At 39.1% G+C, this 22,537-nt stretch overlaps 2 protein-coding genes across 2 annotated transcripts in view; one reads left to right on the top strand and one right to left on the bottom strand.

Annotated features, from left to right (window-relative positions):
• The window catches only part of Fili (Fish-lips), a 96,210-nt gene that overhangs the window by 71,594 nt on the left and 2,079 nt on the right, over positions 1-22,537 (bottom strand). The gene's annotated exons all lie outside the window — the stretch shown is intronic.
• Positions 13,284-14,528, top strand: PpN58A (Protein phosphatase N at 58A). Its single transcript, XM_017150479.3, has one exon. It carries the CDS (start codon positions 13,467-13,469, stop codon positions 14,421-14,423), a length of 957 nt encoding a protein of 318 aa, XP_017005968.3. The 5' UTR covers positions 13,284-13,466; the 3' UTR covers positions 14,424-14,528.

Genomic DNA, 22,537 nt, shown 5'->3' with positions numbered 1-22,537 from the left:
TGTGCTTTTCCCTGTTTTTCTTTATTTTCCGAGTGGGGAGCTCCGGAGTTCTTTTTCTATTTTCGTTGTCTGTGCTGTCTGGTATTTAATTTAAAATTGTTTTTTATATCCGTCTGCATGCGCTGTAAAACTTCGGCGTTCATAGTTTCCATGGCAATTGGGCAGGGGTCTACTTTTTTCTGTGTATTTTTGTATTTAAATTAAAATTGATGTATGCATACCCATATGAGCAGAAAATGCGCAGGTTTAATTGATTTGCCATTTTTTTGGTTAGTTGGTTAACCATCAGGATGTTAATAGGCATTAATGAAAAGCGGAAGGAAGTGTTTGAACTATTGGTAACAAAAAAGTAAAAAAAATGTATTTTAGAGCATAACACGTTATAATAAATACCCTAAATGCTTATTTAATTTTATAAATATTTTCTTATTTTTCTATTAAATATGATAATTTTATTTTAAGGGTATCACAAAAGCTAACTAAAAGCCGAAATAAACAAACTGCAGAACAAAGGCAAATAGAAAAGGGAAAAATATGGAAAAACAGCAAAGGCAGGTGATGAATTAGCAGGGTAGCTATGTGATAAACGCGACAATTTCGTGCCATAAACAAATTAATCGACAATTGCACAAAAAACTAACATTCCGGGCGACAGGGAAAGAGACGGGGAGAAAGCATTAGATAGAGATAGCCGGCACACAAACGGGGTGACAGAGAAAAAGAGCACATCAAAATGGCCATAATAAATGATTAAATAAGCGTAATTATCACCTTTCCACTGAAGGATCCCCCGCATGGCGAACTCCGAACTACGGACCCCCAGCGCCTTTGCAACATTAAAACAAATTTTATTACTTTAATTACTTTATTTACATTTCGCCAAATGGCTGACACGAAACGCCAAAGCAACGGAAGTCAACATAAGGACATACACACAGCAGTAACAAAGGCGCCGGAAAAGGAAACAAAAATTACTCCATTTTTCGGGTGGGGGGAAATTCCCTATGTGTGTGTGAGTAAATGTTAATGAGTGTGTGTGTAGCCGTAGCGATTTGTGGCTGATGAGCGGCGACATGCAAAGCCACTAAAACGGAGTGGGCCAGAGTGTAACGGTACATTAACGTAGTCATAATTTAATTAAGACTCCACTGTACACGTAAACGCAGTAAGCAAGCTTTTGTTAGCCGCGGCTAATGACTTTGGCCAAAAAGAATCAAGCAACGCTAATATGCCCACAGAGAGTTGGTTTGGTTTTTGGTGTCTGGCATTGCCAAAAAAAATCTGGTGGATCACAAAAGGGAAATATTTTGTGTTATTTGAATTAAATTATAAATCTTAAAGTTTTAAATCTTTTGATATATTTCACTAAAAATTTAAATTTACCCTTGTCTATTACCTTTTAGGCTAAGTTTCCATATCCCTTTACAAGGTCGAGTGCTTTTCAATTTTCGATAAATTTTAATTAAGCTCAGCTAATTAGTTTGTATAAATATTTAAACTTTTGGCAGCTCAATTTGGGCTCAGTATTTTTTTTGTGGGTCGGAAAATCAAAGGAAAAGCGGAAATGAGTTAAACGAAAATCCCTAAAGGTTTCACAATCCTTTTCACCCCTTCACCCACAGAAATTTCAACGCCTCTCGAAAATATATATGGAAATAGAGGAAAAAGAGAAGGGGAAACTGCAAATTAGTTCCACACGCATGTACTAAACGCGTTTTAAATGCGCTTTTAAAGACCATTAACCATTAACTTGGCCATCTCGATGCGATGTTGATGAGCCAAAAACAGGTGGCGGCAAATTTTCTTCCTCAGCCAAATTGGTTTTTGTCTGACGGCTTTTGGTCTTTGATGTTTTACTGATGATTGGAGTAATTAGGGAATAGAGAAAAAAAGGTGAAGAGCTGGGAACTATGCAAAATGATTGTATAATCATTAGTTGGAATTTGATTTGTATTTGATGGTCTGCAAATCATCCGAAAAAAAGATCACCACATTTTCATTACACCCATATGGAAGACAAATCAATTTTAATTTGATATTCTGAACAGCAATTAAGATTTTGGATGCTGTTATTATAAGCGGGAAAAATCATTTAAAATTTCCCAAACACTTAATGATTTTGCCAAAACAATTTAAAATTAAATTAATTTAATTACGCCTTAATGACTGCAATTATCACTTCCATCTGACAATAAAATGTCAACGATTCCAAATGATTTCTAATAACTGACAGCAATATTGATTGTGGGAAACATATTTAGTGGTGCATTTCCTTTGATGTTATTAGCACAGTTTTAGGTTTTTCCGGCTTGATTGCAAACAAATATGTATTTAATTAGATATCAATGCAATCAACGAAATTTCCAACATTGTTTAATCCGAATTCCTGAATTTCCGCCGAAAGCTTGACAAAGAACAATAATGAATATTTCAGTGCCCTCAATTTTGCGTCAAATACCGAATAATGAATCGCACAAATCTCCATTTTTGGAATGTTTTTGGCATTAAATTGTGTATAATTTGCCATTAGAATGATTATCGAATTTGAAACTCGACAAAACTGATTTCCCCCCCTTTTACCCATTTGTAAATAATTTATGGAAATTCCTAACCATTTCCAGGGATCGACTAAGCCAACTCTTTTTGTTCGCTGCGCTCATTTGGCATTGTTTAAATGCATAAATATTTTGGCCTCATGCAACATTCAGGGCCCTTTTCCCCCGATTTTCCCGCTGTTTGGCAACAATTTTCAATTAACAATTATTCTGGCAGTGGCTGGCTTTTAGGGGGGGGTAGAGTATGGGGGTCTCGAGACTGATTTTGACATCAGCCAAATTGAAATGTAATTGTTTTTGCCAGGTCCTCGATTGTCTGCCGAAGCGGAGCCCTTGACCCCCGACCCCTGCTAACCGATCCCCCTGCGGACGCCTCTGGCTTCATGCTGTTAATGATGCAGCCACAAAATGCCGTTTGCATATGCTACCACTCCCATGGGAGGCGAAGGCGAAACAAGGCCAGATAGATGAGGAAAAATTGGGAAAACGGGAAAGTCGGGGGCGCCAGCGCAGACATCAAAGGCGCATTTAAAATCCGAAACATATTTGAAAATTGCATGGCAATGAATTGGAAATTGAATAGCATTTCCATAAACGGAATGCACCCGATATTGATTGCAGGGCAAATATGGTTTTTTTCCCCCCATTTGTTTGTTTTGCCATTTTCGCGGCATTAGCCATTCATTGGAAGCGGGTTTTCCATGGTTTAACTCACGTTTGTATGGTAAATGTGCGGATGTGGATAACGAAAAATATGCTCACCTGAAAAGAAAAAGTTTAGAAATAAGGTTAATCATTTTTTTTGGGGTATGGATATATTTTATAGAATAATACTAAATATTCAAGTAATTACTAATTATAATTAATAATGTTTTAGTGCTTAAGTCGACAATAAAATATGTTTTACATTTCCCAGTCCTTGGATAGTTTTTCTCTATTACTTTAAAATTATTCCAAGCCCGCTTTCACACCTTTCCCATTCATTTCGAACAGCTGTAAATTTCATGCTTGACTTTCATTTATTCTAGAGACCTTATCCACCCAAAATACAGCCCACATATGCTGTCATAAATCAACTCGATGTATATCGCCACATAAGTGACCACACTTGATTCAACAAAAAAGAGGAAAACACACACCCTTGTGACCTGTTTGGGTTTCCATATGCCATATGTTCCGGCCACACCTCTCCCGAGGGTCAAAGGGCACCCTTAGCACGGGCAGACAAAAATGCATTTAATTATCGCACCTAATTTCAATTAAAGTCGAAATATACGTAGGCAATTTGTAATAATTTTTCGGTTCTTTTTCCAGCATGAAAAGTCAACGAAAAATGTAGCAAATACTCGACCTAAGATGGGTGAAATGTCGGCTTAATGCTTCCAGGTGAGTGCACATTATTCATTACCCAAAACACACCCCCCAAATAGACGAGGGAATCCATATGTGGGTGTACTGTATTATCCCCTATATGAGGGGGAATACTTTCCTTTGCCCTTTTTAAGTATTATTAATTGTCTTACATGCTTGTACTCTGCCATTTATTTTAATTTCTCGCACCTCCAAGTTTTGCCTTTTCTTTGTCTATCCATGACACCGCCCAAAATTATGACAGAGTCTGCCTGGAGGGCAGGGAAAACTTGAACTTTCCAATCGAAAAACAGAACGACAAAGTCGTGTCCAAAGTAGAAAATCCCCAGGGCAAATGGTTTGAAATTGCTGGAAAAAAAAGTCAGTGCCAAGAAAAACAAAGCAACGGAAAACTGAAGGAAAGGTTCGACTTGAAGCCGAGAGCAATGTGACTGCGATTTACTGGTTCAATTAGCTGGCCAAGGATGATGTTTCGACTTTTTTGGTTTTTATTTCTGCCCCATAGCCCCAGGCTATTTTTTCGAGTGTGGGTAACCATAATTTGCGAAATTTATGCATGCAACCAATGTCGGTCAAGATTACTGGAAATCTTCGCAACGATTGCCGCTGCAGTCAATAATTTAGAGTTTTTATTCCACATCCAGAGGTTCAGACATCCAGGGGTTCTCTCAACGCCCGTCGAGAATGCTACCATAAATTTGGGCATCCAATGGTCACAATTAACTATCGCTGCCACGATCCGTGGCCCCCATCTGGTGTTGTGACATCTCCTAAGTGGACACAACGTAGTGGGGCTACAAATTTATGGGAACTTGTTTAAACCGGCTGAACCAAATCGTATAAAGTCGGTGCGTTTTAGCCGATAATATATGCCATGCGCTTTCCAATTACACACATGCTGACGCATTCTCATTTAGATTGCGGGGACCTTTTGTCCCGCTAATGTCTTCATTTTAAATATCAAAGCAGGTTGGGGGTCTCGAAAAAGGGTTATTATATTGGAATGGGGATAGGAGAGGATCAAACTTTAATCGTGGGTAAGCAAGCTCATTTGTCAGGTTTCTCTAAATAATTTAAAATTTACATGTATTTTGATAGTGAGTGGAAAAGTGTTATAATCTATCTCATACTCTTATTTTACATAAAATATTTCTCCTTTAAACTTAGCACATTCATAACAGTCTAAAATTTTTTTTAAATTTACCTTTATTATAATAATTATATTAAGTTAAAATTACCCATCAAATATTTCCTCCTTTAAATTCCACTCCTTAAACTCTGAATCTCCATAACCATTTAACCTTTTCATGCACTCAAACTTCGTTTTAAGCCAGTCAAAAGGATCCGAGTTACATCAGATGACTAAATTAATCCCTGTGACACCTGGAACAACTGGCATGTCCATCTTCCGTCAGACTTAATTAGTTATGCAAAACAGTTGTTGGGCCTACTCGGTTCGGTGTCACCGGCTGCCTTCATGATTTGTCACACGCAATAAATTATGCAATTTCGGATGCCAAAAAATGGAGATGAAGATAAAGTCGTTGCGTGCCATTGCTCAATCATCATCATCATCCACGGCAGAGCAGCATCCTCAAGAAGCGGGATGCGATTGGGAATGGGATGATGATGGGAACTTTTATGCTCACTTTTGCATGGTAAATGCCCACTGACATGTCTCTTGCTCGGTATATAAATAAGTAAACACTATAGTTGGCGCACACAAAAGTTGACTTTTTATGTTGATTGTAATGCTGATGAACCTGGAATTATCACATGTTGTTTGATGGACTGCAGACACGCACAGTGCTATGGTATTTACACATATATGTATATATTTATAAGGCAGCCGACTAAAGTCAACTCAAGTCAAGCGTGGAGGCTGTCTCTATCTCTATTCATTCGCCGTCTCTTTCGACGAGTTGATAATCTGCCTGACACTTTGATGAAATGCTCTCTCTTCTCTTTATTTATGCTGGCATTGATAAATCGTCACAAGTGACAAACAACAGAAGTTCTTACCCCCCGAAAACCGAGCAGCCCCCACCGCTAGATGTCGCCACAGTGGAGCTGAGCTGCCCTATCAACGTGGGCCTCTTTTGACTTTCCGCTGTTGTTCAACTTGCTCTACATACTCGGACATTGATTAATTTCATAGTTAATTTGTCAGCATTAATCAGTATTAACTTAAATGGACATCAACACGTCGCTGGCTTAGAAGATGCTCTCTCCCGCCATTCTTTCTCCTCAATTGTTTTGTTCTTTTTATGTATTGTTTGTTAAATTAATTAGATTTTACTTCTGGCTAAGATCAAGTTCTCTTCTTGGGATTATTGAGGACATGGGTCATGTTCAACTCAATTAATTGCTCAAGATTTGTGTAGATAAGCAAGTGATTAGCCTGGGTTAAGGTAGAGCAGGAATAAGCTTTTTTTAAGCCTATAATTCTCAATTAGTTCAGTGCCTAGGATAAATCTGGAAAATCTAAATCCTAGAAACCCTTCAGAAAACCCGAAACTCTGAAGTGTGGTCATTTCAAAGGAACAGAAATACGCAAACCTGGCAACCCTGTATTAAACTTATTGAATTTCTGATGGATGGAAGTAATAAGCCTGTTAAATCCTCGTTAATGTACAAGTAGTCCTAAGTACAGTCACTACAAAGGCCCAAAAAAAACCGCCGACCACTTGGCAACCCTGCAGGCTAGAGTTGCTCCATTTCCCGCGTTTGCCTGCGTGTGTGCGTGACTCTTTGGGGCTGCAAAAAATGTTTGCCAAAGCCCAACTTGCATACACACCCAAACAAACACAAGAACACACAGTCTGAGGAAAGTCGCCGAGCGCTTAAAGCACGTTTATGGGTTAAACAGAGCAGAGCAAACATTTGCGACGGCGGCAGAGTTTGCAACTACCCCCGACCACTTCCTACTTCCCGCCATTTCCCGCTTTTCCGACGTTTTCCCACCTTTCCTAACCTTTCCTCACCTTTTCCCCCTCTTAAAAAGGCGCTTGCACTTAGGCGTTGTAATGGCCACAAACACATGCGGCGAACTAATGCAACGCGGCGAATTCGAGTGCCGAACGTACATAGCGGTGAACATGCTAAGCGGTTTTCAGCCTGCCTCTCAAAGACTTTCCTGCTGGAAGAAAAATGGTGGAAGGGCGAGGAAAAGCAACAGAAGGGCAGCAAAGTCAACGGTAAAAGTGTTTGCCCAAAGCTCTGGTTAACAAAAAAACGAAGCAAACGAAGACGAAGTGCAAAAAGGCGAAGACAAGGCGGCCAGGATAAAAATGCAAACACTTCGAGTACACTGAGAATTATAAAGGGCAAAAAATAGTAATGTAATATTAAGAAAAATAATATAGTATACAATAAATGGAAATAGAAATGAATACGATATTCACTTGAATCGATTTAAAACAGAAATATGAGAAAGGTAGTATTAAACAAGAGAGAACGCTATAGTCGGGTTGTTGTCCCGACTATCTAATACCCGTCACTCAGCTAAAGGGAGTGCGAACGCTGTGTCGGGTTGGTGTCCCGACTAATAATCGTAACTCAGCTAAAGGGAGTGCGAGGGAGATAGATATATAATTTTTGATTGCGTATAACTTTTTAATGAATGGTCCGATTTGAAAAATGTCTTCTACATTTCGATAGGTATAAATATACACAACAAAATTGCATTTATACTTCTCGGAAATCTTTAAAGATGTGGGCGCAGGACCCATTTTAAAATCGTTAGTGGGCGATTGTGGGCGTTAATAAGGGCGTGGCGCTCGGCTAAAATAAACTTGCGCTGCGTAGGAAGCCAAAGAATATGTGTGGGAAATCTCAACCTTCTAGCTTTTGTAGTTTCTGAGATCTCAGCGTTCATACAGACGGACAGACAGACAGACGGACAGACGGACAGACGGACAGACGGACATGGCTAGATCGACTCGGCTAGTGACCCTGATCAAGAATATATATACTTTATGGGGTCGGAAACGCTTCCTTCTAGCTGTTACATACTTTTGCACGAATCTAGTATACCCTTTTACTCTACGAGTAACGGGTATAAATATTTCGTATTATAATATTGCCTACAGAGAGTTCTAGCCATTACAATAATATTTAAATAGTCTAACAGGATATGAACTAAACAAATTTTTAGAACCCTTTTCTGGATTCCAATTTTTTTATAATTTTGTTTAATTTTCCTTTCGTAGTGTTTGAGGCCCGTTTCTTAGACTTGGGATCTGGGGCCTAGCCATCCTGTGTGCCCAATTGCGGTTAACAAAACTGTCCCAACTCACTGGCTCCTTGGGAACTGCCTCCCAAGTGCCTCCCCCTCTTCAAGGCAGCTTCTTCTGTGCCCATGTCGTCCTGTCCAATTGACGGCTACTTGACATTTGGCGCTGCTCCCTCAGTTTTTGTTTCCCTTTGCTGCTCCTGCTGTTTGCACAGCCCACACTCAAAAGAAAGAGAGGGGTGGAGGCTGGGAGAAAGAGACGGGTAGACGGGTTTCGGCCAAATGGAGTAGAGTAAACACTTCCTTCTGAAAGTCTAAGACCCCCGCACACCTCTTCCTGCGGCCTGGAAAAATATTATTTTAGCGTGTGAAAAGTGTAAAGTGCTATAATGTTTGGAAAATATATAACAGTTCCCCCAAGTCGCGCACACAGAGACATATAGTATAGTATAGTACACCGACTTGGACGTTCAACGACCGCACCCCGCCCACTTTTCCTTTTCCAGCCCCCTTTTCCACCCACCGACATGTCGAGTTGACTTGACTTGTTAGCGAGTGAGTGAAAATGCGAAAAAAGTGTGAGTGAAAATGTTATTCCTCATTTTGTTTGATTTAAGCTGATCAAGTGTTGCACTTGCTTTTATGGCCAGCGGTACTAGATTTTCTTCTTCTTCGGTTTCTATTGTTTACACTCCAGTTGGCTAAGTGCAAACAGCAGGAGAAGGAGTCTTGCCTCGATGGGATCAACTAGAAAATAAAGGGAACTATATGGAGTGGTTCAAAAAGGTCCTTAAGGAATATTTCCGGCATACCATTGTTAGGGGTTCGATTAGATATAAGATGAAACATAATATATATAGTTATAATCCCTTCACTAGACAAGCTCTAAATCAAATTGAATTTCTAAACCCAATGCCATAACTAATGCCTTCCCCTGCAGCGTGTGAACTTTTTTAGGAGTCAGTGTGGGATTTTACGATCAATTTCCGTTGCAGAACAAGCCTATAAAAGAGAAACTGTTTGGAGTGGAGGTGGGGATCGGAAACACGAGATTCGTGTCTAGAGCGGCAGTCAGACGAAACCACTAAATATGGAACATTAAAAACCATAAATATTAAAACATAAAAATAGCCATAAAACCAAAAAACACCCAACAACTGTAGCAACCACAAAAAAATAACGAGATGAATATTAAAATTACAATGAAAATCCGTTTAGAGGGGAAATTAATTTCCAGCAAGCAGCGGGGAAAACAGCTGGAAATCAATGAGAGCTAAACAATGCAGCTTCCAAAAACGAACAAGAAAATGCCACCCAACGTCACACACACGCACGAACAATTAGTCGGAAAATGGGAAAAGTGGGAAGGGAGAGTCGAAAAGGTGTTGGCGGGGGAAAATCAATTTTCAATGCTTTATCGAAAATGCATTTCCATTTACAAGGAGTTTTTCACTCCCCTGTCCGCGGCAGTGTATTAAAATCGATGAATAAATAAACAAAAACCAGCAACTATCTCCCACTCCCCTTTTCTTTTTGTCGGGCGGGATCTTTTGTCTCTCGACATAACTGGTGGGGGAAACTGGTGGGGGATCCTCTGCCTCCGGAGTTGATTTATATTTTCGTTTCGGACCGCATTGTGTGAACGGCGACAGCTATAAAAGCTTTGGCGGCACACGTCTCGCTGTCCGTATTTTTGTCCGTATCTCTGCGTTGAACTCTCGACCTTTTGTCCGCCTGCCAGTGGAATTCCGGAATTTTCTTAACGAAGTCGAGGTGCAGAGTCTGCTGTGGTTTTACAAAAGAAATGCGTACTTCCTTGACTTAACTTTTTATAAAATAATATATCTACCCATAATTGAAAACTTTATCTCAATTTCCTACGGCCTTCCCTTGAAAACTTTCATTACCAAAGCGACAACTATTTGATTGCTTAATTAGCAAACATTTTTGGGGTCGCAATAAATGAGGACAATTGAAAATGTCAACAGTTGTCCCTTTCGGTTTGCGCATAATTACAAACGCAGCAACAAATGTTAATGCTCTGGGTCATTTGAATGGGTTTCCCCATAGACAGGGATACAGATCGTGTGTATATATGAGGGTTGTATGCCTCTACATCATGTTTGTCACTCCATAAATGTGTTAATTAGTCGCAGCCCGCAAAAACTGCATCCATCGCACCCTGGAAAATGTCAAAAATCGAAATTATGAAATGACATTTTCCCTTCGGTCCAATGTTAATTAAGTTTCCGATTGTATACAGATGTATTTAATGTTTTCCAAGGGATATCTGAGTGAGGCAGAAAATTGCAAGGGAAATCCGATATTTATTTCCGAATTTTTACATCAATAAATATTTAATTGATTCAAATTTTGTCATTTGAAATTGGTCAAAGGCTTTGATTGATGGTTTGTTATGAAGGCTGCGGGGAAATTGAATTCTCTATGGGAAAAAAGAATTGATTCAGGAAAAGTAAATGGTAGCAGAGTACAATCATAAAGGATATTATAGTTACGAAAGTCTTTATACATATATCTTTATATTTTTCCGTATATATAATTTTGAAAATCTGGAGCATACCAACAAGACGATTAATCATATAAACAAACGCTTGATCTTATTTTTAACCTTCCCCTCTTACAAATATTATAAACTTCAAAGGTCCAAACAAACAAATAATTAATAACATAAAGTTAAGGGGCCAAAAATAAAAAAAAAACTTTGTCAGTCACGCCCATTTAAGTATAAACAATTTCAAAATTTCCTAGCCACCCATTCTGCCCTCTTTTGCAAAGAGCACTTGTCGTTGAAAACATTTGTAAAAATTCCCATGGGTCTCGAAAAAAGAAGAAGCAGCGACTATAGCTAAGATAAATAGAGGGAGATGGGTTTAGATATAGAATGGCAGGAAAAGATGAAGAGTGGTCAGCAGGGGGCATCCCTCATCTTCGTACAACTCATACATGCATAAACAAATAAAAACCCATTAAGCAAAGCCAACAACAACTACCGCATTGATGTGTGCAGTGATTAACAAAAGAGGGAGAGGGGTATAGGGCACTAGAAAGAGAGAGGCAGTGCAAGAAAGTAGCGGCAAGCAATTAACAACTACAGCGACAAACAAAAGGAGAGAGGAGAAAGGAAGCTACTGCTGGGGCACTGAAAAATTAAAGTAATTTAAAAAGATTAATTTATTAAAGGTTAAAAAAAGTTTATTAACAAAATACTAAAAAATATTTATTAATTATTAAACATTTTGAAAATTAGAAAAAAGTTTATACTATACAACATTTAAAATATTCTCAGTGCATCCATGTGTGCTGCAGTACAAAATCAACAATATCATCCGCACAGATAAGAGCAGCAGAAGAAAGAGATGACAAGTCCGCGCGAGAGAGAGAGGGAGGATAAATGTTTGGGGGAGAAGTGCATTAGATAAGCAAAAACTCAGCTGGAACCCACCAAAAATGGAAAATATAAAGGGTCCAGCTGTGTTTACTATATGAAACAGAAGCCGCTCATCCAAAAATAGTAATCCCCATCTTCTCTTCTCACGTTTGCCTCTTTCTCTAAATGCAAAGTGCAGAGATACTATTTCGTGTGAAATATTTTCATATTTACTTGCATAACACAAGGAGAGGTAATGTATTAAAGAAAAATGTATTTAACACGAAATCCGACTTAGAAATACTCTTTTATATACTCTTTTTTGTGAAAAAATTTGATTTACAGATTCAAGGCTTAGAAAAATATTTATTAAAACAGGAAATACTGCAAGAAAATTAAAGTAATTTCAAAGTTGCGGGTGACAGCGTATAAAATGTTTCAAGCTAAAAGTCTGAGGGTCTGCGTCAAGGCGCTGTGCAAAAATATTCTTCATCAAAGAACAAATGTTCATATGTGGGCGCAGATTTGGTCTTGTCAACTTGATGGATCAGGGATGAAGTTCAAAAGGAGAGTGGGTCTAGGCCCGAGTGCTTGGGGCTGCTCTGCCCCAACCGCTTTTCTGCAGCGCCCTTTGCGGAATCCGTTACTAATCACACGACTTACATTTGTAGCCCGCTTCCGACTTTTCCCTTCCTGCCCGCTGGAATCCCTCTTCAATTTCCATTCCTCGGTTCAGGGTTGATGCATTCGCAGAATCTCAGCCTGTCACATGCTCGTAAAATCAACAAAATGCAGGCGACTGTTGTGACACTTGCCATGACAACAGGCCCGAACAGCAGCAACAACACTCCGAGTTGCAGTTAGCAAAATGTTTAATGAGTGACAGAGAGACGGACATGCACTGGGAAAAATATCCCTAAGACCCGGATTATTAGAAAAATAAAATTAAAGAACTTTTAGAATTTGTTTAGATATTTTGATATGTTAAAATATTCTTTTAAAAATCAATCAATTGGAAAACAAGACAATGTTCAAATTGCTTTTATTAATATTAAAATATTTTTAGGACCTTTTTTGATATCACAAGTATTTTAATTTTATAAAATTTAAATAGTTGGAGCATTGAATTTTAATAATATTGTAATACTAATTTTTTAGAATTTCATTATTTTTAGTGCACTAGGAGAAAAGGACAAAGCATTGAAAATTTGCATCTGCGGTAGGTTTTGGCTTAAGAACTGATTCTGGAAAACGGAGGGCTGGGGGTTTGATCCACCCCTAGAGGGTGGATAAGGGGGGGTTGGGGGCTGGCCCACCCACTCGAAAATGCGTCGCTCGCTTTCTGCATTCTATGTCAGCTGTCAAAGCCCAAAACTGAAGTTGCCTTTGTATTTTTTCGTTTATATATGTATGCATGGACATGGCCGGAGGGGTGGTGGCCAAAAGGGGGGTGGGAGGTGGCTGGATGATGCTGCCAGCGGGCAAAGTGTCCATTATGTTGATTTGAAAAATAAAAGCAACGGATGCGATTGCTCACACAAAGATGAAGGGCGAGCTGACAATGCGAGAGGGGCTTTAAAAGGGGAGTTTACTGTGGGGGGGGGGATTTATAAGGCGGGCTTTTCCAAGGGGGTGGTGGTCGTTTAGCTGGTGCTTCAAATTTAGTTGATTGAATGACAGTTATGTGGCTTTGTGATGGTTATTCTTTGGCCGAGATTGGTCAAGAAAACAGAGTAGCCTTTGTCATACACTTCAAAACACTGAAGACAAATAAACTTAGGAAAATATTCCTCTTTTCAAAAAAAAAAATAAAAAACCATAAATAATTCGCTGAAAACAAAAAGAAATCCTTTTTTCCATACACTCTACGCTGAATCGAAATTCCAAATTGCTAAAGAGAACTCCTCGTTGAATCCAAATGATGAAGAAGTTAATTGGCAGGGCGACAGCCAGTAAAACCCGGGCCAAGTTCGATGAGGGAATGAATCTGGACCAGATCATCGCAAAACTGAAGCTGGTGGGGGATCTGGGATCCATGGTTCAAATCTCCGCCCGGGATATCGAATGGGTGTGTGTGCGGGCGAGAGAAGTGATGCTGAATCAGCCAACTTTGCTGGAACTCACGGCTCCCATCAATTTACTGGGCGATATCCATGGACAGTACCTCAATCTGCTGAGGTACTTTGAGTCTAATGGCTATCCGCCGGACTCTAAATATCTTTTTCTGGGTGATTATGTGGACCGAGGCAAGCAGTCCATCGAAACGTTGACCCTTTTGTTGGCCCTCAAGTCGCGATATCCAACAAAGTTCTTTTTACTGCGGGGAAACCACGAGTGTGCCAGCCTGAATCAGTTCTATGGATTCTACGACGAGTGCAAGAGGCGATATACGGTTAAACTATGGCGCACATTTGTCGATTGCTACAATTGTATGCCCCTGGCCGCGATCATCGAGGATAATATCTTCTGTTGCCACGGCGGCTTGAGTCCCAGTCTGTTTAGCATGCAGCAGATAAGACAAATCAAGAGACCCGTTGAAATTCCGGAATCGGGACTGGTGTGCGATATCCTGTGGTCCGATCCGGATATAAGGATAATGGGCTGGGGTCCCAACGAACGGGGTGTGAGTCACACCTTCGGTTCGGATGTGGTCAGTGCCTTTCTGCACCGCTTCAACCTGAACCTCATTTGCCGGGGTCATCAGGTCGTCGAGGACGGCTATGAGTTCTTCGCCAAGCGTCAGCTGATTACCATTTTTTCAGCCCCAAACTATTGCGGGGAGTTTGATAATGCCGGAGCAATGTTGTGCATCGATGAGGATCTGCTCTGCACCTTTCGGGTTCAGAGGCCAATCGGTGCAGAGCATAAGAAATGATATGGGAGTTCATGATATTTGTTCAGGTGTTTAGGGTTTATAAGGTCTCGTTAATTCTAACATTGTTAACTTGTGAGTTTTTATTAAATAATGTATTATAACCCATTTTTCGTTTGGTTTATTATATATTAAAATTACTATACTCATAAAAATAAATATTTTTATAGGCTATATAATTTTTATATTCACCTAAAGTGTAAAATCATAAAATTACCACTAAGTAGCGCATATTACCATTGTATAATTAACTGCTACAATTACAATGCAATTAATCGAGAAATGCATTAACAAGTATTTCATAGCCTAGAAAAAATCCCATACCGATTTCTTTGTTAGTCGTGTAAAAAGTAATATATATTAATTTGATAAATGGCAATCATTAATTTCCATCTAGTAAAGTCATAAAGGCAATTAAATTATGGCAAAGTTGGCAAAGAATTTTGTTCAATTCCCCAGTCCCTCGCCGCCATTTTTCTAGCGCCCAGCTCAAATGTTAATGACTGCCCTCAACAAAAGTGAAAAGCAGCTAAAATAATTACTAAAATGCATTACGACACGCACACTCACACAGAGGGAAATGCAAATTGGTGGGGAAAATAGCACAAAAAAAAGGAGAGAAATTAAATGACACTGCAATTTGCAAAGGGAATAAATTAATGGCAATCCATTTCGGAAAATTGGTATGATGCACAGTGGCCATTAATGCAAATGTGTGGGGTAATGATAGGGTGGGGATTATGTGACGGATAGATAGAGTCAAGTACCTTGAACTATATAAACCATATAGAGTAGATAACTAATTGGCTTGGCCTTATAAATTCATTAAAGCATAATAAAATAAATCTTAAGTTATGTACTTTAAGATAATTTAATTTTTAAAGTTACAATTTTGCTTTCTTGACGATCTAAATTTAATTTGCCAAAGACCAAAGTTTCTGCCAGAGTTGATTTTGCAACAAACACGACAACAAGCAGATTCACTACGATGTTGTTGACTAATGACAACACAAGCATATCAATGTCGCAACAGCCAGGGAAAACAAAAACAACCGGGCAAATAAGCAGATGTGTGGGGTTGAAGGGACCCCGGCAGCATTAACCCCACAATGGATGCAATGGATGTCCGAGAAAAGATGGAGATGCAGAGATATTCGGATGGCAAGACAGGGACAGGCGTAAGCTGAAATATCCACAAAACTAATCTGTGCGAAAGAGCCAGAGCTACAAAGGGGGAAAGAGACGAAAAGCGAAGCTGCAAGGATTTACATATTAAGCCATTTTTAATTTACGACTTGCCAAAAAGCTGCCAGGACGAAGGGAACTTTCTCCCCGAGAAACCCACCCACTTTTCCACCGCCGCCTGACTAAACAGCAGATAACAAAGAAGCAAGAAGGAAACCGGGGAGCACAGATGGATGATAAAGCAGCCAAAGGGATAACGACGACCATGTATCCTTACGCAAAAGCCACATAACGGGAATGGAAAGAAGCCACCCATCCATTCTCCCCCTTTCTCCTGTTTCGTCACCCCCACAACACAACCTTGGACCCAAGGAAAAAGAGGAAGCGAGTGAGCTACAATGACAGTAATAAAATAAAAGTAAATCCATGCTTCGCTTTTTTTTCTCAGCTCCTTTCTCCTTTCTCTGCCAGCTGGCATCTGTCAAAGTTTGACATTGACGTACAAGTCTCGGAAGTAGAGAATCGAGAACTGAGAAATGAGACGCAGCTTGTTTAGAGATTTAGAGATGTTTTCCATGTCGGGAGTAGCCCTTCAAAAAAAAAACTGGAAACATAACGGGGGAAAAGTGAAAGTTGAGCTCAAGAGCAAGAACATTTTTAAAAGGTTTTAAAGGTGTGTTATCTGGATTTCTCAGAAAATATTGGTTTAAAAATAACAAAGCACCTTTATAATAAAATAATTGTAAATTTTAATATAATTTATTCTTTATGGTAGATTATAAGTTTTTTATTATTTTGATTAGGAAAGAAAATCAAAAATTCTTTCAGCTAAGCTTATTTTTACCATCCCTTATTATAGACCCATAATCCCCATTTCCTTGGGGTCTCTTTTTCAAGAAAAATAAACCCAACTGGAAACGACAATAATAAACATTAGAAGGGATATTTCCCTATGGGCTGTTCCATTTTTATAGAGCTCCATCCTATCGCTGGGAACATCTACGAGTCTCCGCCTTACACTTCCTTACTTCCTTACTTTTCAGCAACTTTTTCAGTTTACTGGTGTGACAACAGGTGCAGATGAAAGCCCAAGTGAGGGAGAAAAAAGGGCTATGCATGGACCATAGAAGAACCATCAATCACGTGGGGCTTCGAAAGCCAAAGCCAACTCAACTCAACCATATGCCAAAAGGTAGTTACAGTAGACCCTCGAAAAAGCCATCCCATCCAACCGCAAGTTTTCCCCGTACCATCCCCTTAATCCCCTCCGATTTTTGTGTGGCGTCAAATGTGACGCTTGCAAAAAAAAAGAAAGAATGAAACTTCAGCCTCCACACCCCGAAAATCCCCAAATAAAACCTCCTTTAACAAGCGGAAGGAAATGTTGGGCTGCCTGATGCCGATGATGATGATGATGACAATGTTCCTGGCTTCGGTTCTTTAAAGTTTTCGTTTTCGGGGATCCCAGACTGGAAAACCAGTGAAAAGTCAATGTCTGTTGCGGTTTTGTCACTCAAAACACACAAAAACCGCTTTGTTTGCCGGGCGAAAGTGAAGACTGGGGCGAAAGGAAAAGGAAATTCCTCCCTATCCGACATCGCCTCCATTCTATTGTATCTCTGGGTGTGAAAAGATTTTCACTTGATTTGACTATGCAAACGATTTTCTTTTTTTCTTCAGTTGATTATAAAATTTTCTTACTCGAATCATTTCGCTGGCTTGTTATCCCTCCACAAAGTTCACTCACCTGCAAAAAAAAAGAAACAGAGAAAAGGTTAGGAGGGACGATAAAAAGAGTTATGTTTGCTAATTAAAAGATTACAAAGACCAAAACCCTTTTCAAAATTGCAAACTAGCCTGACATTTAATTAACATAGAAAAAATCAACCGCAATCGACCCCGAAAAAAGGGCGAAAAAGGCCAACAAAATGAAAACACAAGTAACAACTCTATTAAAAATATGCCCAGGCGAATGATTTATAACATTTCTGCTTCGGTGAGACGGCAGAAAATAAAACGAGGAAATTATAATGGTAGGACATGGACATTAGCTTGGTCACCTTTCTGTTCCTTTTTGCAGGGGGAAATTTAAAACATATAAAAAATAAACATTCTTTGACAGGAAAAGCGGGTGCCTTTGGCAGGCCGTGAAAAATGATGACTACGGCAATTGGTTTTTTGGGAAAAAATGCTGCCAGATGATGATGAGTTGTCTAATATTGATAGAACATCTGAGGGGTTATTTAGGAAATAGTAAAAAAATGCAGGTAGCAGAAAATTAATCGAAGCCAATTGGTTTCTTCAATTAATATAATGGCTTAAAGGGTCGTTTAAAAAATAATATCTTTAAGAATAAAATAAAAATACTTTAAAAATCCAAAAGTTTACGAAACAATGCTTTCATCAAGTTTACCACTTAAAATAACTAATCATTCATTTTTTCAAGAAACCCTAATTCAGTTATCAAAATATAAGAAAATTAAACTCAGGGCACTTTCACTGGCATACGAACATCTGCCAGCTAACCCCACAAAAAAAAACATGATTAATCAGCAAAAAAAAGAGGAAAACCACAAAAAAAAATTGTAACGAGAGAAAGAACAAAGTTGCAGTTATGGCTCAATAAGCCAACAAAGGAGAACCTCAGGCCTTGGCCTCCAGTCAATGATAAAGCATTTTCCCCCCGGTTTTCCTTTATTTTCAACGAAAAGCCGCAGCCAACAACAATGGACTTGCATGATGAGCAAAAGAAAAAATATTACTAACCACAATGAAAATTGAAAAACATTTATTAGAAGAGCGCGCAGTGCACGGTAAAAATATTGTTAATTATTTTGAGGATAATTTTTACATAAGCAGCGAAGGTGGAGAAAATATTAATATTCATATTCATAAAATGTTTGCATATATTGCATAGACAATTTTTAAGAAAAATGTATTTTAAATCTGCTAATTTGTTGTAGAGTGTTAATTAAAAAATAAAATAAATTAAATATTATGTACATACATTTTTTATTTAATCATATTTTCAGTGCATAATAAATTAACAAGGAGATGAGGTGCAGAACCGCATGTTCGTGAAAATGGGAAGACTGACGCAAAAGTCTATGGGTTAAGGCGGTCGGAGAGGGGTTAAGGGCTACTGTGCGAGGGCCTTATTTATGAGGGTTAATAATCGAACGCGATTGCCACGACAAGATAAACTCCCCGGGATTATTGTAACTCTTATCATGAGTCGGCAGAAATCATTTTTCAGACTTCAGTTGCCTCTGCGAATGCGGGCGCATCATCATGCAACTCAGACCCCCTCTTTTTTCTTCTCTCCCATTTTTCTTTACGCAAAATGATTGAAATAATCTATTGATTATTAAAATATTCACAAAACCCATCTATTTTGGCCATTCTTTTTCGAGCGTGGGTGTCAAATTAATGAATTATACGGCGATAATCAATCACAGAATGCGCTTTTGTGTGGCTCGAACAAAAAGGGAAGATCACCCACGATGTGTTGGCTTTATAAAAGGCAGAAGATTTATGTGCGAAAAAGTGGGAAAAATACAGGTTGAAAAGAAGTTGAAGGTAGAGCAGTGAAAAGAATTTAGGGTGTGGGTATTTGATAAATATTATAAATGAATTAAATAAAATTCTAATAAAAATATGAATAATTTAAAAGAACTTTAATGAATTGTTTTTAGTTATTCCGGTACCACTAACTTTTCCTTGAAATTCCCACAAATCAATCCAGTACGTTCACTATTTTTTGGCAAATTTAGCTGACCCCTGGGGAAAAAGCTGGAAAAAAGTCGGAAATAAAGACTGAAAAACCAACGGCAGCTGGTCAATTACAGAAGAATTACCCGCCGCAAGAGTTTCGCATTGGCGTTTCCCCGACTTTTGTCAATTGCAATAAAAATAATCAACATGCATCGCCTGGCCTGCGATGCATTTTGTATTTCGCCTCTTGGCGCTGACTTTGGTCTTTTGCTCTTTTCTCGGCTGAAAAACTTTCAGTCGAAGGAGTTGGAGTTGAATTTACGACCCGCATGGGCAACACGTTCAACAAACTAAGAACTGCGAATTGCGAACTGCAAACTGCGATTGCAACTGCATTTCGTTGCCATTAACATAATAATGCTGCGGCTGCAGCCCGTTTATTTGCATTGCACAATTTGAAGCCAAAGTAAATAATCAACTCGCACTAATCTGCAGCCAAACTGCATTTAGCAGAAATGTTTTCTCTGTCTGGGCCATTTGGTCAGTTCATTTTGCGGTCGAGGCTGCCGGCGGAGATATAAAACCGAAGAAAGACCGATGGAGAGAATGGGTTTTTTGTTTGCGAAGACGGAGACCCCGGCTTTATCATAATTTAACGCAGTTTTCTATTTGGTTTCGGTTTCGAGTGAGGTTTTGCCTTGGTTTTGGTTTCGGTTTTGTTGGTTTCTGTCTCGAGTCCAGTAGCTAAACTCTAAGATCCTGACACTCAACTTGGACGTGAGGCGGATGCAAATTGTGTAATCGTTGTGGGCAGATGGACGCTTCGAATGGCCAGTTTCTGATTACTCAGAAATTATTTCTCTTTGTGGCGGGGAGTCCATAAAAATGCAGTTAACTTTGATGGAAGGTTTTCAGTTTTCATACGGCTGAAAAAGAAGTAGTTTGATAAACGTGGAATAGATCATTTCGACGGTTATTGGAAGAGGATGTGTTGGTAATGGTTCTATGGAAATGGTTATTTGTAATAGGTCATTTGGAAGGAAAGAATACCTTACAAACGGTGTGGGAATGGATTAAAATAGTTGGTAATACTTAGTAATGGATAAAAGCGTTTTAGAATACTAAGCAGGCATTTTTATAGATTTCTTTAATAACTGTTGTTTAATTTAATGGAAATATTTGTCCGATAAGTAAATCATCAATATTTTATAATTTTCATTTGGAACAACATTTTTATCTTTCCCATCTAAACACTAATCCCAGCAATAACCAAAAACATAAGAAATTTGTAAACCAATATCAACCGAAACTTTAATTGTCCCCACGCACAGGCCCATAAAATTGAAAACCCTAATGCCAGAAAATCCCTCGAAAATCTCGACCATAACTCAATCACTCAAAAGATCTGTGTCGGAGTTCCGTGGAAAATGTCACCAGCCTTGCTTATTATTTATCTGCTATTTGAGATCTGTAACCTAATACAATGCCCCCAAACTCCAACTCAATTATGCAAATTACCAAGACTCAAAACAAATTTGTTCGCCTGTCGTCATCTTTTCTATGGCCGTTGTTTAATGATTTCATATTGGTCAATTCTGGCCATAACTCTGAATGCGTTTATATATCTGCAGATGGACCACATGTCATACGATGCTTTATCTGCGAGATATAAATTAGCCAGACGACAGGTGTAGGCATCTGTGAGATTGTTGGGCAACAGCAGGGAAAACTTAGCAGATGAAGGGAAATTTGTTTGGTTTTTAATGCCCACTGACACTGGGCAGGCAGAATGACATCGAGAGCCGATGAAGATGACGATACTCCGCCTCGCTTTGTGTCTTGTGTGTTTTCTTGATAAGTCACGTCTCTCGTGTCATCGCCTATTTGTCACTTTGTATGTTGGATGCGAGATAATTGGAGTGGGCAGACCAGATATCTATTCCCGTGCGGTGGGCATTAGTTGGGCCAATTAAATTCAACTCGAAACTTATTTAAAACTATTATCTGGCTGCAGAAACTCAAAGCAAACCGCACCGAACATGCCCATAATCAGTTCAAACAAATCAACTTTCCCGAAACGCGAGAGCCAAACGAAACCGCCGAAACCACCGTTTGCAACCGCCGAAATGCAACCACTTGCCTAGCAAAATGTGCACCACAAATGCAGCTGAAAAGCGGGGAAAATCGGGGAAATCGAGGGGCAGGAAGGCCGGTGAAGGTTGTAATGTGGTGGAATTATTCACATCACAAACGGATTTCGCATTCAAATAGTTTTCGTACTGGGTGCGGCCTGGTCTAATGGCCATTGGCTAAGCAGATAGTTGTAGGTGAACAAACAAAATTCGGTAATTTTTTACAGCAGAAATTAAGGCGAGACCATGAATCCGCCAAAGCGATCGAATCACTTTTTAAAGAAAAAAAGAGGCAGAAGGTATAGTCAAGAAAGGTGTGAGATTTAGGAACATTAGGGTGAACGTCCCTCTTGAATTTAAATAAATTTGTATGAAAATAAGACATAGATATTAAAAAATACTTAATTGTTAAAGTTTTAATGATACGTTTTAGAATAAGAAAATATACAGCATTTTTAAAATGGGTTCTCATGGGAGAATATTGTGCTATATTTTAAAAAAAGGTTTCGAAAACCTTAATTAAATCAATAAACCCTGGATTAAAAATGTATTAAAACCCGGGTTTATGTCAACACCCACAGACTTAAGTATTACGCATTTAGAATATCACTCTTCGATAAAATGCAGCTGCTTACCCACATTTTCCGGGAATAGCTCCCCATAAGAGCCAACACCTCTGACACTTTTGCCCAACTGCGCGACACTTTTGAGACCCAAAACGGAAGTGCAGCGGACAAAGTACTTACTTAGGTCGACTTAACTCGATTTACTAATGCAGTGCACATCTCATTCACACTTTCTTTTCGGAATGGACATTTTTTGGAAAGAGGTGGGTTAAGTTGTGTCAGCTGGCTGCGATCCGACACACTTACACAAACATTGCACAAGCCCCAAGCTAAATATACAAAAAAAGGGAGAGATATAGACCTGGGATCAGAGAGAGAGGGAAGATCGCTAATGCGTAACGTGTGACAGTTGCTGTCATCCGGGATGAAAGAGAGGGAGGATGGGCAGGTAGCTCTCCTGTCTCCCGTCCCTTTCCCGTACCTCTTAACCCCTGTCTGTCAATAAAATTGTGTGGGTACA

Source organism: Drosophila takahashii, chromosome 2R (assembly GCF_030179915.1).
Source record: "Drosophila takahashii strain IR98-3 E-12201 chromosome 2R, DtakHiC1v2, whole genome shotgun sequence".
Taxonomy (NCBI): Eukaryota; Metazoa; Arthropoda; class Insecta; order Diptera; family Drosophilidae; genus Drosophila; species Drosophila takahashii.
Note: the sequence above shows the minus strand (reverse complement) of the source record. Positions and strands in the feature narration are given on the sequence as shown.

Coding starts and splice junctions, on each gene's coding strand:
- PpN58A (XM_017150479.3), top strand. CDS start 13,467: ATGATGAAGAAGTTAATTGGCAGGGCGACAGCCAGTAAAACCCGGGCC.